Source organism: Myotis brandtii, unplaced genomic scaffold (assembly GCF_000412655.1).
Source record: "Myotis brandtii unplaced genomic scaffold, ASM41265v1 scaffold64, whole genome shotgun sequence".
Taxonomy (NCBI): Eukaryota; Metazoa; Chordata; class Mammalia; order Chiroptera; family Vespertilionidae; genus Myotis; species Myotis brandtii.
Window position 1 is genome coordinate 671590 of NW_005370460.1, and position 16516 is coordinate 688105.

At 47.7% G+C, this 16516-nt stretch overlaps 1 protein-coding gene across 1 annotated transcript in view; it reads left to right on the plus strand.

The window, feature by feature from the left end:
• ATF6 (activating transcription factor 6) overlaps nucleotides 1-16516 on the plus strand; it is a gene marked incomplete at its 5' end in the record, with an annotated part of 138225 nt that overhangs the window by 43777 nt on the left and 77932 nt on the right. The window contains one exon of the mRNA XM_014528541.1: nucleotides 11817-11948. Coding sequence (XP_014384027.1) covers nucleotides 11817-11948 — 132 coding nt within the window. The remainder of the gene's footprint in view (nucleotides 1-11816; nucleotides 11949-16516) is intronic.

Sequence of the window (16516 nt, forward strand, 5' to 3'; positions counted from 1 at the left end):
ACCCCCCCCCCCCCCCCCAGCACCCTGGCGTAGGGGTCAAAGAGAAGTCAGCAGGGCCACGCTTCCGAGGCCCATGCCGCCCTAGGAGGAGAGGCGTGCAGGGTGTGTGCAGGCTGGTGTGATGACTAGGTGCTCGGACACTTTGGTTGAAGGGCAGTGATAAGGGAAACCCCCCAGAGGAAGCTGAGTCTTGAGGCATGGTAGCAGTTTGCCAGGTGCCACGCGTGGGAAAGGCACACCAGGCATGTTAAAGGCACAGCGATGAAGTGGTCTTGCACTTTCAGAAACAGTGACAAATTCACTGCCTGTGCACGTGGGCGCGTGCGGGAGGGAAATCGGGCTGGAGGTGCAGGTGGGTCCAGCTAATGGGCCTCGGACGCTGTGTGTACAGGAGAGGCTGCGCAGTCAGCATGTGTGCTGGGAGCTCTCGGGTGGCATCTGGAAAGGACTGGACTGAGCAGAGAGCACGTTTCTGTCCCCACCGCCCGAGTGCTCACCCCCGAGGCTCTCTGCACCGTGTCCTGGGCCGCCTCCTCCGATGCCACCTGCTCTGCTTTTCTCTCCTCCACAGCCCCTCTCACCTTCTCACCTTGGCTACATGGGTGCTCACTCCCTCATGTATTCAGACACACAGCGGGTCCTTCGGGAGCGCCACTGCCTGCCAGGTCCTGAGCAGGGAGCCAGGGGTGCAGGCGTGCAGAAACAGCTGGAGTACGAGGAGGAACTCCCTAGATGTCACGGGAGAGATGGGCGTACTTGTGAAGGCGCCCAGGAGTAACAGTGACTCTGACAGTGGCCTTCCGATGAGCCAGCAGACCACGAGCTTTGCTGCGGGGGGGTGGAGGGGTGTTGGGGGTGTTGGGAGCCCTCGTGAGTCAATAGTGATTTGAAAGAAAAGGGAGGAACCACCATCATTGAGTGAAGTAATGATCCCCCGGCTGCAGAGGGGCAGAGTGGGGGAGGGGCTGGGTCTCCTTGCCACAAGCAGTAGCCTGGTCCCTATGGAAGGAGGAGAAGCCGGCTCCACTCTGTCAGTGAGGTTTGGCTAGGAAACTTAGAGGGACAGAGCAGATAGGGGGTAAGAGTGGGACCAGCGTAGTGTGGTGAAGGCCGGGTGTGGAGTGGAGGGGGTCAATTGGGAAAGAAACAAAGGGGTATCTGTAATACTTTCAGCAATAAAGGTAAATTTAAAAGAAAAAGGAGTGGGACAAGTTTAAACACTTGCCTCCTGAGGAGCAGCCCCAGGAGGTGGGAGGCGGTGGTGGAGTGGAGACACTAGGAATCGTTCAGATCTAAAAGCGTGTTAAAGGCTTAGATCAAAGAAAAGCAACAGTGAGAAGAGCTGGAAGGAAGGAAGGAACATCAGAGTATTGACAGGCTGGAGCACCTCCAGGTCCCAAGAAGGAAACAGGAGGGAAACTGGCCCTGAACTCACACAAGCAGGGACTGCTCCTTCCCGAGCAAATTCACACACAGTGAGAACTTGAAGCCCCGGGACAACAGCAACGATTCTCAACACGGAACCGTGCCCTGAACCTAATGTTGGGATGGGCAGTGTTTCCGTGTGGACCGCTGCTGTGGCCTCTTCACTGAGGCTCCTGGGGTGGCGGGGGGTACACCGCCCACATCCGTGGCCTTTTGTAGGCAAGTGTAACTATGTTTAATTGGCGCAGAAACTGTAGGCTTTTAACAACAGGTTGTGAGTTCTAACTGAACTTTCCTCAGGTATCACAAAACTAAGTCTGGTCAGACGAGATTTAATCAGATTTCCAAAGCATTTGACATGTAGGAACCTGAACTCTCCGAATAGATCACATCACCATATAAAGTTCATGTTTCAGATGCTCAGTGCGGAGTTGAATTTGTGAGCTTTATTGCTGTGGGTCCAAGTGAGAAAATATATAACCCACAAGTTTGGCAAATATGGGTATGCCTTAGGCAACATTTCCTGAAGGCATTTGGTGATGAAATGTAAATACATCTTACATCGAAAGGGAGAGTTTTGTCGAGGTCATGGGCAGCGACACTGACTAGTTTGAAAGTTTGGGTTATGAAGAGTCATGCGGAGGAGAGGAGTCACCAGGCTCCAGGGCTAATGCTTTCTGGCTTATTGCTGTGCGGGGGGTGAAGGAGGCAGTGAGCTGGTTTTGGCATAGGGTCCCAGGATCGGGTGCTCCGGGTGGCCTGAGAAATAGTGACTCTCAAATGTGCATAACCCTCTCCTGTGTAACTCATTGGGGTGGATTCTGTGAGTATTAATCCTATTTTATCCTTGAAGGAACTAAAATGTAATCCGGGTCTCTTGTAAAAAATTAACCTGAAAAACCGCCTTCTCTGGAAACCAGAAAGTGTTTTCCTTCCACCCTTCTGCAAGAAGCCCCGAGGACTCTGCTTTTGGCAACATGGTGGCTCGAGGTGCAGAGCAGCCCGGCAGTGCAGTCCACCAGGAGGCCTGGGCTGCGGCCGGTCAGAGCGCTGGTAGTGCCTGAAGGGAAGATGGGGAAGGGCTGCTTGGAGGCCAGAGCAGGAAGGTCACGTGAGCCCGATGGTGAGCTTGCACTGCAGGCGGTGCTCGTCTTTCAGGGGTTTCCTGACCCTTCTGGCCTAGAGTCCGGCGACAGGAAGGAAAGCTCTGGAACCAGACGAGGTAGGAAGTCTCAGCTGGGCCCTTCTCCTCCCCGCCCCATGGAGCTGGAGCTCCCAAACAAGGCAGAGAGTCCTAAGAACCAGCTGGGCGTTGGCTTTGCTGGAGTGGAATAAAGCAAAAGTCTCCCCCAGGAATTCGTTACCAGAAGCCTAACTCGTTCAGGTGTGAGCCTGGGTTTACACTCCTGGTGTGACCCCCAAAACAAACCAAAAGTGTTGTGTAGGTGCCCTGCCTCCTTCGGGCCGTGTTCAAAGCCTTGCTGACCGGGTCCTCCGGAGGCGTGGTGTCCTTGCGCTCTGTGCTGATGTCTTTGTTTGATTTGTAAGCTCTGTGGTGGTTTTCTTTTGTCTTCATGACCATTTTGGCGTTAGGCAAGTTTAACTCGTGTTCCAGACTCTGAGGACTAATGTCAGTGTCAGATTTGCTGAGATGTCCAGGAGGGGGGCTGGCAGGGGAAGGAGCAGCATTCATTTGAGATGCTTGTAAACTATTTCTTTGTGGAAGGAAGTTGAATTAATTTAAGAAAAGTGGGGGATGTAAGGGAAGAGAAAGGGAAAATAGATTAATGTTGATGGAAAACAGAACTTCCAAAAGGTTCTGTCAGCAACATAAAGTTTGACCAAGAACAGCTTGTGCTGAAAATGCTTCCTTCTCTATAAAACAGGACGATTGAGAGCTGCTGGAGACGCGGGTCTGCACTCACCTGCGATCCGTTGCTTATTGTCAGCTTGTTATGTGCTAAGCTGTGTTAACGACTGAGTAATGGTAGGGGCTACAGCTTTGAACACAAAAGTTGGATGTTTTATTTTCCTTGCCTCCCTACCAGTCGGGGTGGCGTTTTTGGTTTCCATCCGTGGCTGTACGTTATAGTCACCAGGGACTCTGACCTGGGGGATCTGATGGGATGGGCCCGGGTCCCTGGTTTTGAAGGTACTATGTCCCTCAGGTGGCCCTGCAGTGTGTCCAGCCCTAAACTGCTGCGGAGGTTGGTCTTTCGTTCTTCCTATACGTTGGCCCCTAGGGTAGTTGGTAGAGCACTTACGCAGTGAATTAGAAGATTAAATATAGGAGAAGTTTTACTAGATCAGACACTCTGTAGCTGTAGGTTTGTCTATATAACTGAGGAAGTGCCTGACCTTCGTTTGGGACAGAACAGGAGCCCAGCATGGCCTGAGCGAGGGACTTCCTCGCCGGGGCGGCCTGGGCGGACCTCTGCGCCAGGTGTCCCCGCTCTGCTTTACGGCCCCTGCAGTCGTCGCCCTTCCCACAGACCGGAGGTTTGAAACATGCTAGGTCTTCAGGATGTGGCGAGAGGTGGGGGTTGGCTGAGCCTTCTTCTCGCTCGTTCTGGGGGAGGGGGGTGCTGCCCCCTCCCAGGTCAGAGTCTGTAGTTTGAGACATCGGACTGGGAGGAGGAGGGGGAGTCACACTCTGTTTTCTTAGGAGACGGTGTTAGGAGAGGTGACCACGCAGGATGTGGCGCTGAGTCCGATTGTCTGGAACTGGGTAGAAACGGTCTCTGTTCCGTGTCCCGTGTGTTTGTCCGCTGCCTGTTGTTTCACAGGAAGAATTCTAGTTCTTATCCTGATGAGCCGTTCCCCAAATCTGGCTGCAGCTCTTTTTTTCTTTTCGTTTGCTGAGCACATTTTGCTGTATGATGTCACTATTGGCTGTGGGTTAATTTACTGTCATAATTTAAATGTCAAAACTCAAACCATCAACTCTACATGGTTTTGTTCAGCCAGATTTTAAATGAAATCTAATTCAAGTTCCTGGCCAGCAGTACCGCCCACATTATCACAGTGACGTGCAAACGGCAGGAATGCAGCAGTCCACGCGCCGGTGCACCGGAGCCCACCTGCGGCTGCCGTCGCGGGCAGCCCTCTCCGTGTGCGCTTTGCTCCCGCTCTTCAGACGGGTCAGCAGCAGTCGCTTCCCTTTCCTTTTAGCCTCGTAGATTTCATCCTGGGTTTTAGAATGTGGCTTAGCGTCTACCAAGGGCAGAGCTGGGCTGCCTTTCTGTGCTTCCGCCTTCGTGTGAGTCTGTGTAGGAGGCTCCTCAGGAGTGTCCCTGCTTTGTCACGTGTGTGCAGCGGGCTCATCGGGAAAGTCCGTGCCGTTGTCACCTGGCACTTGGCTGTCTTCTCCCCAGACCCGAGTTGCTGTGACGGAGGGAAAGGCAGCTGAGTGAGGACCCTCTGTCCTTTGCTCACTTCCTTCTTTGCCTTGAGGAGTCAGTGTCGTGCTCAGCGACGAAAGGAAGACATTGGGGGAACTTCTGCCGCCTTCTGTCTGGGGAGAGGGTCAGTGGAAACTAGGCCGGATGAGAAAACTGTTGAGTGTGCGTTGGATCCTTTGATATTTTCTTAAGACCACAAATCTCCGTTCACACAGATGGGCCAGTCCGTGGTTTGCTGAAGTGTCTTCCCAGCCACCGTGCTCAGGCCCTTGTGTCTGCAGGCGGAGCCCCGGGGAAATGCAGGCCTGGCCTCGCGGGATGCCCACGCTCCCGGGGAGGGGTCCAGCGAGCCTGCGGGGTGCAGGATGGCGTTGAGTGTGTGAAATGTACATGCAGTCATTACACACTGCTCTAGCTTCTAGAGCAGGGGTGGGCAAACTTTTTGACTCGAGGGCCACAATGGGTTCTTAAACTGGACCGGAGGGCGGAACAAAAGCATGGATGGAGTGTTTGTGTGAACTAATATAAATTCAAAGTAAACATCATTACATAAAAGGGTACGGTCTTTTTTTTTTTTAGTTTTATTCATTTCAAATGGGCCGAATCCGGCCCGCGGGCCGTAGTTTGGCCACGGCTGTTCTAGAGGAATGCCTTTAATGTACATGCAATCATTACACACTGCTCTAGTTTCTAGAGGAATGCCTTTAATGTACATGCAATCATTACACACTGCTCTAGCTTCTAGAGGAATGCCCTTAATGTACATGTAGTCATTACACATTGCTCTAGCTTCTAGATGAGTGCCTTTAATGCCTTTTTTTGTCTCTAGGTTTGAGCTGTTTAGTTATTTCAGTTCCCAGTTGACATTATTTCAAGTGCATCACCGCGAATGTCAGCGAGAGCTGTGTGCTGTACGCTTAGACTTCTTGTGTCTGTGTGTCCTGAACACACACTGGCACCATGTCCACAGCCGACATGTCTCCGTGGAGCTGCAGTGAGGGAAGTACAGATACCTGTGTGCCTACGTGGCTCCCAGCCCTCTCACCAGGTTCTCAATAAGAACTCACTTGCTGTCATTTTTCTTTCCCATTTTTTGTGTGAATTTAAAAATGAGAGATAAATGGAAATGAAACAGGAAAAGAAAATGAATAAAAGGGAAGATATGCAGACTAATATTCATGTTCATAGTAATTATTATTGATAACTTGTATTCTAGAATGATACAGGTTGGCTGTGTGTTGGTACCATCTGTGCTGGGTTGGTAGAGGTTTTTGTGTGTTTGTTCTGGTAAGCTATTTATCAAACTCTCACTATGCATCAAGTACTAGTCTATGGACTTTATATAAATAATTTCTCCCAGGACTAGAAGGTGAGTGTGACTGTCTCCACGCTGTAAGCAGCACTGAGGTCACAGCTGGTGTGTGGCAGAGCTGGGGTTGATTCACAGTCGGTCTCTGGAGCCCTCGCCACAGCCACTGAGAGCAGCAGCTGCTCGCCGGAGAAGTCGGTGTTTACAGACAGAGGAGTTGGGGCAAAAATCCAGTAATTCTGCCCGTTCCTCTAGCAGTTAGGATCGACTGTGAAAGGAGAAAACATTTATCTTATGAATCGACTGGACTGCTGTACAGGCAGACCTTGGAGACATGGGGAGTTCAAGTTCAAACAGTGTTGACGCTGCCCTGTAGTTTATTAAGTGTGCAGTGATAGTGTTATGTCTAAAAAACAATGTGCCTGCCTTCAATAAAAACACATCATTGCTCAGCAATGCTGACCATCCCCGGAGCCTTCGGCCAGCCACAGTCTTTTTGCCAGCAGCGGGTCCTGCCTCGATGTTGATGGCTGCGGACTGATTGGGTGGGGGTTGCTAAAGGCGGTGACTGTGACCATTTCTAAGAGTAAGACAGCAGTGAAGTGGGCCATGCCGCCTGACTCTTTTTTCACAAACAATCTCTCTGTAGCACGAGATGCTGTTTGGTAGCGTTTTACCTACAGTAGAACTTTTCTCCAAAGTGGGGCCAGTCCTCTCACCCCTGCCACTGCTCTTCCTCAGCTCAGTTTACAGGAGATTCTAAATCCCTTGCTGTCATTTCAACATCTTCACGGCACGACCACCAGGAGGTGCCATCATAGGAAACCACTCCCTTTGCTCGTCCAGGAGACACGCCCTCCTCCGGCTCACTCATGCCTGGAAAACGGTGCCACACCGCGCTGGCCGCAGGTGCCACAACCTGCGATTTAAGACATGCAGAACCTGCCAGGTGCCAGTAAGCAAAGCGCGACGGAACGAGATACGGCAGAAAACGTAACAGGAGAGCCGGCATTCCAGCTCACACCGCCTTTCCGACGTGTGGGACGGTCAGAGGGTGCCTTTCTCAGTGAGAGGGCATCAAGGACTTGTGTGTTTGGGGTCTGTTGCTATGTAACCCCACCCGAGCTTTAAAGGCTTAAAACAACAGTCCTCTGCTGAACACAGCACCTGCAGTTTGGGGAGGCTCTCCTTTGCTCCGTGGCGTGTCACCTGGGGTGGCTCAGTTGGAGCACCCACTTTCATGAAGGCTGAGTCCTCATGGCCAGCAAGTGGGTGCTGGCGCTCAGCAGCCCTGAGTCAGGCTCTGGGCCAGGGGCCTCAGGGTCTTCATCTGGGCCTCTGCACGCTGCTGGCCCTGCTCACAGGGTGGTGTCTGGGCTCAGGAGTGAGCACCACCTGGGGAAGGAAGACTGCTTGCTGTATCACCGTTCACTGGACGAGAGAGAGAGAGAGAGAGAGAGAGAGAGAGAGAGATATGGATGGAGATGAGGAGAGGCTCATTTCGGGGCCTGGTGACCCTGGTGCTGGAAACGGCTGCTTAGAGCAGTGAGCACCACCTTTCTGACCTCATGGACCACCAGTAGCCCGTGGACCACCGGTTGACGACCGCTGGTTTAGAGGATTGTGGGTTTATTGTTTTGTTTTTTTTTTTGTTAATCCCCATCTGAGGATATTTTTTACATTGTTTTTTAAAGAGAATGAAAGGGAGAGAGGAGGGAGTTGGGGAGGGGGAGAGAAATAAGGATGTGAGAGACACATTGATTCCTTGCCTCCTGCATATGCCCTGACTGGGGCCGGGAATTGAACCTGCAACTCCGGTATGTGCTCTTGACTGGCTGGTGCGTGGGCTGACACTAACCACTGGCCAGGGCGAGAGGGTGGTTTTAATCTTGAGTTGAAGATCTATTTTTTCAGTCATGCTTCTGCTTCTAGTGAATTACCCCAGCACTGCTGGCTGCAGAAGTCACCCGTGAGCCCGCGGTGTGCAGAGAAGCAGCTAAGGTTTGTAGAATTCCCCTGAGAATTCTGTCTTTACCTCAGTTGTAGCGAAAGGTCACACAATTTCCCGTTCCTGGATCTGGAGGTGGTAGAGTAATCAGATCACCACCTGTCATTTTTCAGTTTGGGGTTAGTCTTCCTAAAATAAAGATCTGGATTTTTCTCTTGGTGTGAGGTAGAATGGTACAACAAATTCATTGATTTGTTATTAAAAAGAGTAAAAAGGAATGCCTCCTATGGGCTGGGCATTCTCTTAGAACAAAGCAGAGGTCCCGTACTCCTTAACTTACATTCTAGTGAGGACAGACCGACAGTCAACTTAATACAAATAAAATGATACAGCTGTAAACTCTTAGCAGAGGGGTAAAGTAGGCAATGGTTTTACCAGGCTGAGGGGTTGCTGGAAATATAGTTGCAAGTAGTGATCGTCGTGAAGTAGACGTTTGAGCCAGCCAAGGCTTCAAGGTGAGACGGCTCCCACGGGTGTGTGGGGAGGGGCCTTCCTGCAGTGAGAACAGCCAGGCGAGGCCGGGGCCAGTGCGCGGCTTGTGAAGGAACACAAAGCTCATGTGGCGGAGGGGAGTGCGCAGGTGGGACGCGGCCGGGATCCGGTGCAGGGAGGAGTCAGGGACAGGAGGCCTCTGCCCTTGGAAGGCCTCCCCAGGATGAGGTGCAGAGCCGCCACAAGGCCGAGCAGAGGGGCACGGGGCGGTCTGACCGAGGTCTGGGCAGGCCCTGCACTTGGCAGGTGGGAAGAGCAGCCCCGCCAGTCACTCCTGTGCCCTCTTTGGGACACAGGGACCTTTGAAAACCCTGTGAGATATTTGTTTTCCCCGTTTTACACGTGAGGTGGGGGGTGGTGGTTCAGAGCCACACCTCGAACCAGGCCTCTGGCTCCGGTTCGGTGCTCTCCCCGCTCTTCTGCGTTGAGCCGGAAGGTCAGCCTCACCTGCGCGCAGAGTTCATGTGCGGCTCTCAGGTCAGCAGCAGCGGCCACATGTGGGCTGCTTTGGGAGACGAGCGAGAACCAGTTTGATTCTTACCTGCTGTGGTGGCTGGACTTTAAAATTTCCTTGGTTGAACCATAAGAAAACTGGTTTGCAAAGGGCGGAATAGGTTGGGTTTTGTGCCGTGTTTTGCTCAGCTACTTGGTATTGAAATTGGGTATCTGAAATCATATCTTAAGGATTAAGTGGCTTCATAAATAATCCAAAACAGTTGTTGGCTTTTAGCATTTCACAAATGAAAAAGAAAAGTAACAATTCTTATAATACTTTTCCAGACCGTGGGGGAAATTGGAATTACTTGTGTTTTATTAATCTATGCACTCCAGACCTGTTGGCCCGTAACATGAACAAGTTTGTTGGTATGAGGATTGTTTTGTGGCGTAAAACTGTTGTGACTCTCGTGGTTTTGAGGAGTGAAGAGCAGCATGTTCTGGTCCTAGAGACATTCTGTTTTCCTCGTATTTATTAAAAATAATGAACAGACCAGATTTAAGCTAGTCATGAAGAGTTTGATTAGATTGCCTTATTAGTATTATGAACTGTCGTCAATGAATGTACGACCATTACCCTAACCTTCCTGTGACTCCGAATCATCCCTTTGCATTATTGGACACTTAATTTTCCCCAAATTAGCAAAAGGGGACATCAAATGATGTAAAAACACTCATGCCAAGAATCTAAAAGTCCACACCAACACTAATTGTCTCATATTCTTCTGTCTGTTGTTACTCAGATGGTTAAGTTAGTTTGTGTGGCCATTTCTTAGGGTTCAAGCATTTACAGCTTTTTGAGCTTATCCTTAACTTAGCTTAAGAGAAATTTCATTTCAGTACATAAAAAGTACAGCGAATGGAGGCCAAATGACAAAAGCAACTTAAAAAATAAGTGAAAAACTTTAAAAGATTCTTTGTAAAATTTCTTGCTATATAACCTTTCAAAACTACATCCTGGGCCAATGGGTGGATAATAAAGTTGAGACTCATAGGCTGTTTGGACCCTAATTTTTGCCTGTCACTGACACTTGCTTACGACACTTTGTTGACTCTACAGTGAAGTGTTGTAAAGTTCATTGGGTGAGATCTGAGCCCTTTGGCTGAAAAAGAGTCAAGTGATTGCAGTAGCCGTGGATTACCGCGTGGGGAAGCGGTGACCACTGTCAAACAGTCAGCATCAAGCTGACTCCAGCAGGTGCGGCTGCTGAGTGGTGATGAGGGTCCAGGTGAGATGGAGTGGACCCAACTGGCCCCTACTCAGGGCATCTGCCTGTCACAGCCGCAGCTGAGAAGGGATGTGCCGGATCAGCCATCAGTACAAGGGCTCTTTAAAACTTCCAAGTATTAATCATTCTGTACTGACTTAATTACTAATCATCCATACACCATGCAAATGGCCACTGTGATTGTACCTTTCCTCACATTTGGCAAATGACTATACTCTGAAGACTGTTTCTTAGGAACCACAGGCCCCCACTGCCCTCTTCCCCAGCCTCCTGGCCCTCCCCTCCTCCCTGAGCAGGTCTGGTCTCCCTCCTCCGGTGCTTCCCTGAGGGTTATAACCAATGTGGGTTATGTGCCTGGGGAATCGAATCAAGCTCACCTGCACAATAAGGTACTGATGAGCCAAGTTTCTAAGCCCACGATTAATGGTTTAATGTGTTAGAAGTGTTAAAATAATTATTGCAATATTTGGTATGTGTGTGCATGTGTATGCGTGTGTATTTGTTTGCCTCCAAATACTTTAGGCCCATCAAGAGAACGTACATTGATGAATGAAAGTATTATGGGTAGAGCGGCGACAAAGAAGTAAATAGGAAATTTTATTTATTTATTTATTTATTTGTCCATTTATCCTCACTCGAGGATACTTTTTTCATTGCTTTTTAGAGAGAGTGGAAGGGAGGGAAGGAGGGGGATGGGGAGCGAGAGAGCGAGAAAGGGAGAGAGAGAGATCGATGTGAGAGAAACACATCAATTGCCTCCTGCACTTACCCTGACCCAGGGCTGTGGGATCCAACCTGCTACTGAGGTACGTGCCCGTGACCAGCAATTGAACCCATGACCCTTTGGTGCACGGGCCGACACTCTAACCATGCCATGATGTGGAACACACTGGCCAGGGCTTAAATAGGAAATTTTTACACATAAATAAAAATAGAAGTATTTGGTAAAATAATTTTTGTTAGCTTTATTTAATAGCCTGCTTTCTGGGATTGTGAAAGGCTAATGCATTTGGCTGTTGATATACAGAGTAATTCTCATTTCATTTGAAGTATCTCCTCATTGGAGAATTTCTGATTTCACTTATCCGAGTTTAGAATTTGCTTCTGTGTATGGTATGCTTATCTGAGTTTAGAATTTGCTTCTGTGCATGGCATATTTGTTTCTACGTGTATATATAGCAATATGAGTATTGAAAGGATGTAGAATACTGACCTTGTTTAAACAGCCTATAGATAAGGTACTTTTATACCTATAAAGTTCATTTTCAGATTTGGTTTTCATATGTTCAGGGTGCTGGGCTGTGGGTCTGACCACTTCAAACTGCTGTTCTTGCTCTGTGCCCAGCATTCCTGCCGTGTGCTGGGTCCTGCGCAGGGGCTCCGCTGTGCTTCAGAGGTACATGTAGCATGTGTGCATATTTTTATTTACCTCTTGTTTTGCATTTTTAAACATTTAGCATGTTGGAACAGGATTCCAGGAGAACAAATCCTAGTGTGAACCCTGCAAATCAAAGGAGGCATCTTCTTGGATTTTCCGCTAAGGAGTCGCAAGACCCGCCTGACAGCATCATCCGGAAAGACAGCCACAGGTGAGATGGCGTGTGTGCTGAGCCACTGCAGTGAGGCTGCAGCAGGCTGGGTAGCACAGCTCACCGTGGGCCACTGTATGCAGTTTAATCAGGAGAGCAAGCAGGCACAGGCCAGGCGTGCATTTCACTCACTGTTAAGATTGGTTCTAGGAGCAAGTTTGCTTTCTGAAACCTTTCCCTGTTTTAGAATTCTTGTAGAGATGTGCTCTTAGAGTCTCAGTTTTCCTGCACTGGTATACATCTTGAAACACACACAGTATATACATTAAATTATATGTGATGACTTTAACATAGTTATGTTATTTACCATACTAGAGGCCCGATGCACGAATTCGTGCATGGGTGGGGTCCAGCCAGCCCACCCCAATGGGGGCCCATTGGGCTGGGCCGGCCTGGGGGAGGGAAGGAGGGCGATTGGCCAGCTGGCCCGCCCCGGATCAGGGTGTTGGAGGCCAATCGGGGGCTGGGCCGGCTGGGGGTGGAGGGCCAATCAGGGCCCGGATCAGGCTGGTTGGCTCCGCAGTGTAGGTCATAGCCACCAGTCAATCTGGTCGTTCCGCCTTTCTGGTCACTGGGCTTTTATACATATAGATTTTACACATATAATGCATCTAATTGCTGCTGTATCGTCTCCCCTGCATGTGATGTGATGTGGTGGAATGATGTGGTTAAACCTATTTTTAATTATCAGACAAAATCATTCACACTTGTGTATTATGATCTTTGTTGAATTTTCCTCCTTTGTTACAATTTAATACTGTCTTGGTAAATTTTCATGTAGCTTTCCAATAGTAAAAGACATAATTTTTTGGAAATAGAATTTCTACGTTATGTTAATTAGAAGTTAACCACTTAGTGGAGTTAGTGACATTTTCAGAGCTGTAAACTTTTCAGTAAGCATTTCCCTGTGTTATTTGGAATTTTATTTATTTATTTATTTATTTAAATTTTATTATTATTATTTTTTAAACGGAGCCAGGTCCTTGACTGACAGCAAATGACTGATGCTTGATGGCCATTGACCTCTCTGAGGTGGTACAGGCCACGGCCCATAGGGAGTCCTGCTGATGTTCACTGTTACACCCACACCACTGAGTGATTAGTTCCATGGTCCTGCAGGCTCTTCTTTGTTTAGCCTTCTTGGGAAAATGCTAGCACTCATTTATTCAGGTATCTGTGGTGTGTACAGTACTATGCTGTGTATGGCAGAGGATCCGGAGAATGGCATGGTGGTCACTGTAGTGCAGCAGAAACGTGACAGATGCCACGGTGTGGAACATACAGGAATCCTGACTTCTGACACACCGATCTTAGTGACCCCTTAACAGTGGCCCTGGCATTGCTAGAGTTTCATAGTGTCTTTTTAAAAAAATATATATTTTATTGATTTTTTACAGAGAGGAAGGGAGAGAGATAGAGAGTTAGAAACATCGATGAGAGAGAAACATCGATCAGGTGCCTCCTGCACACTCCCCACTGGAGATGTGCTCACAACCAAGGTACATGCCCTTGACCGGAATCGAACCTGGGATCCTTCAGTCCGCAGGCCAACACTCTATCCACTGAGCCAAACCGGTTATGGCTTCATAGTGTCTTTAACTTTACTAAGTAATCTCTCCAAGTTTGCCGCACATGCTCTGCAGTTTCGAGTTCTATTGTCTACATGAGATACATCAAAGTGACATTTTAAACTTCATGGTCTTTAGATTTATGAGAGTTGTGTTCCTTAGGTATGTGTAGCTTGTTGATTAGATACTTGACGTCACAGTCAGGTGACCTTTACAAGACTTGTTTCACACCTGTTGTCCACGTTGGAGCAGGTGGCTCCCAGAAAGACGTGCTCAGGCCACCCTAGTTCCACCTGCAGGTCTTGATGACTTCCAGGTAACTGACAGTTTTCATAGTAGCACATGAAATGCAAGCCCTCTCTCTGACCCCACCAACGTCACCATTGCCCGTGCGGAGTAGGGTTATATAGGTCATGGTAAAAATGAAAGAGATTATAGATTTTCTTGCTACAGGCAAGTCTCTTGAAATATCTAAGATTATTATTAAGCAACTTGGGAGATTTAACTAGATATCAGTTCAGTAAGTTGATGTTCTTGCTTTTATCATTATAAATGCTGAATAAGAAATACCAAAAGTTTGCAAAACTTTTGAGATATGAATTTGTTTTTAACGAAATTTTAGGTGTTTTCTTTGTATTCTGCCAGGACACTTGTCTGCCTGCCTTGCTTGCTTCCTTCCTTCCTTCCTTCCTTTCTTTTAAAATCTTTATTGTTGAAAGTATTACATGTATGCCCCTTTTTCCCTCATTGACCCCTTCCAGCCCTGCTCGGCCCCATGCCCCAGGCCTTCACCACCCTATTGTCTGTGTCTATGGGTTATGCATAAATATATGCATACAAATTCTTTGGCTGATCACTTCCTACCCACCCACTCTCCCCTGCCTTTCCTGAGATTCCTCAGTCTGTTCTATGCTTCTATGTCTCTGAATCTATATTGTTCATCAGTTTATTTTGTTCATTACATTCCACGTATGAGTGAGATCATGTGATACTTGTCTTTCTCTGACTTATTTCCCTTAGTATAATACTCTCCGGGCCCTCCGTGCTGTCCCAAAGGGTAAGAGAGCCTTCTCTTTTACTGCTGCATAGTATTCAATGGTATAAATGTACCACAGCTTCTTTATCCACTCATCTACTGATGGGCACTTGGGCTGTTTCCAGATCTTTGCTATTGTAAATTGTGCTGCTAGGAACATAGGGGTGCATACATTCTTTCTGATTGGTGTTTCGGGTGTCTTAGTCCTAGAAGTGGGAGCACTGGGTCAAATGGCAGTTCCACATTTAATTTTTTGAGGAAACTCCATACTATTTTCCATAATGGCTGCACCAGTCTGCATTCCCACCAGCAGTGTACTAGGGTTCCTTTTTCCCCCCATCCACGCCAGCACTTGTCATTTGTTGAAGTGCTGATGGTAGCCATTATGACAGGTGTCAGGTGATACCTCATTGTCCTTTGAATTAGCATCTCTCTGATGATCAGGGACTTTGATAATTTTTTCATATGTTTCTAGCCATCTGTATATCCACTTTGGAGAAGTGTCTATATAGGTTCTTTGCCCATTTTTTAATTGGATTGTTTGTCTTCCTTTTGTTAAGTTGTATGAGTTCCTTATGTATTTTGGATATTAACCCTTTATCAGATGTATCATTGCCAAATATGTTCTCCCATACAGTGGGCTCCCTTTTCGTTTTGTTGATATTTTCTTTTGTTGTGCAGAAGCTTTTCATTTTGATGTAGTCTCATTTATTTATTTTCTCCTCAGTTTCCTTTGCCCTAGGAGATGTATCTGTAAACATATTGCTATGAGAGATGTCTGAAATTTTGCTGCCTATGGTTTCTTCTAGGATTTTTATGGTTTCCCGAATTACATTTAGGTCTTTTATCCATTTTAAGTTTATTCCTGTGTATGGGGTAAGTTAGTGATCTAGTTTCATTTTTTTGCATGTATCTGTCCAATTTTCCCAACACCATTTATTGAAGAAACTGTCTTGCCTGCTTTGTCAAATATTAATTGAGCGTAATGGCTTGGGTCGATTTGTGGGGTCTCTGTTCTGTTCTATTGATCTATATGACTGTTCTTGTGCCAGTACCAGGCTGTTTTGATTACAGTGGCTTTGTAGTATAACTTGATATCTGGTATTATGATTCCTCCAACTTTGTTTTTCTTTCTCAAGATTGCTGCGGCTCTTTGGGGTCTTTTTTCTGTTCCATATAAATTTTTGTAGTATTTGTTCTAGCTCTGTGAAATATGCTGTTGGTATTTTAATAGGGATTGCATGGAATCTGTAGATTGCCTTGGGTAGGATGGACATTTTGATGATGTTGATTCTACCAATCCATGAACACGGTATATTCTTCCACTTGTTTATATCTTCCTGTGTCTCTTTTTTCAACATCTTGTAGTTTTCCAAGTACAAGTCTTTTACCTCCTTGGTTAAGTTTATTCCTAAGTATCTTACTTCTTTTTTTTTTATCTTACTTTTTTTGTAGCAGTGGTAAATGGGATTGTTTGTTTATTTTCTCTTTCTGATAATTCATTATTGGTGTATGAAAAAACCATCGCTTTTTGGGTGTTGATTTTGTATTCTGCTACATTGCCAAATTCATTTGTTAAATCTAGTAGTTTTTTTATGGAGTCTTTAGGATTTTCTATGCACAATATCATGTTGTCTGTGAATAATGAGAGTTTTACTTCCTCCTTTCCAATTTGGATGCTTTTTATTTTTTTCTTCTTGTCTGGTCGCTGTGGCCAGCACTTCCAGTACTATGACACGCACTGACCACCAGGGAGCAGACGCTCAACGCAGGAGCTGCTCCTTGGTGGTCAGTGCACTCCCACAGGGTAGCGCTGCTCAACCAGAAGCAGGGCTCACGACTGGCAAGTGTAGTGACGGCGGCCGGAGCCTCTTCTGCCTCCGCTGCAGGCGGGCAGTAAGGAGTGAGGGGTCCCAGATTGCGAGAGTCCTGGACTGCGAGAGGGCGCAGGCCGGGCGTAGGGA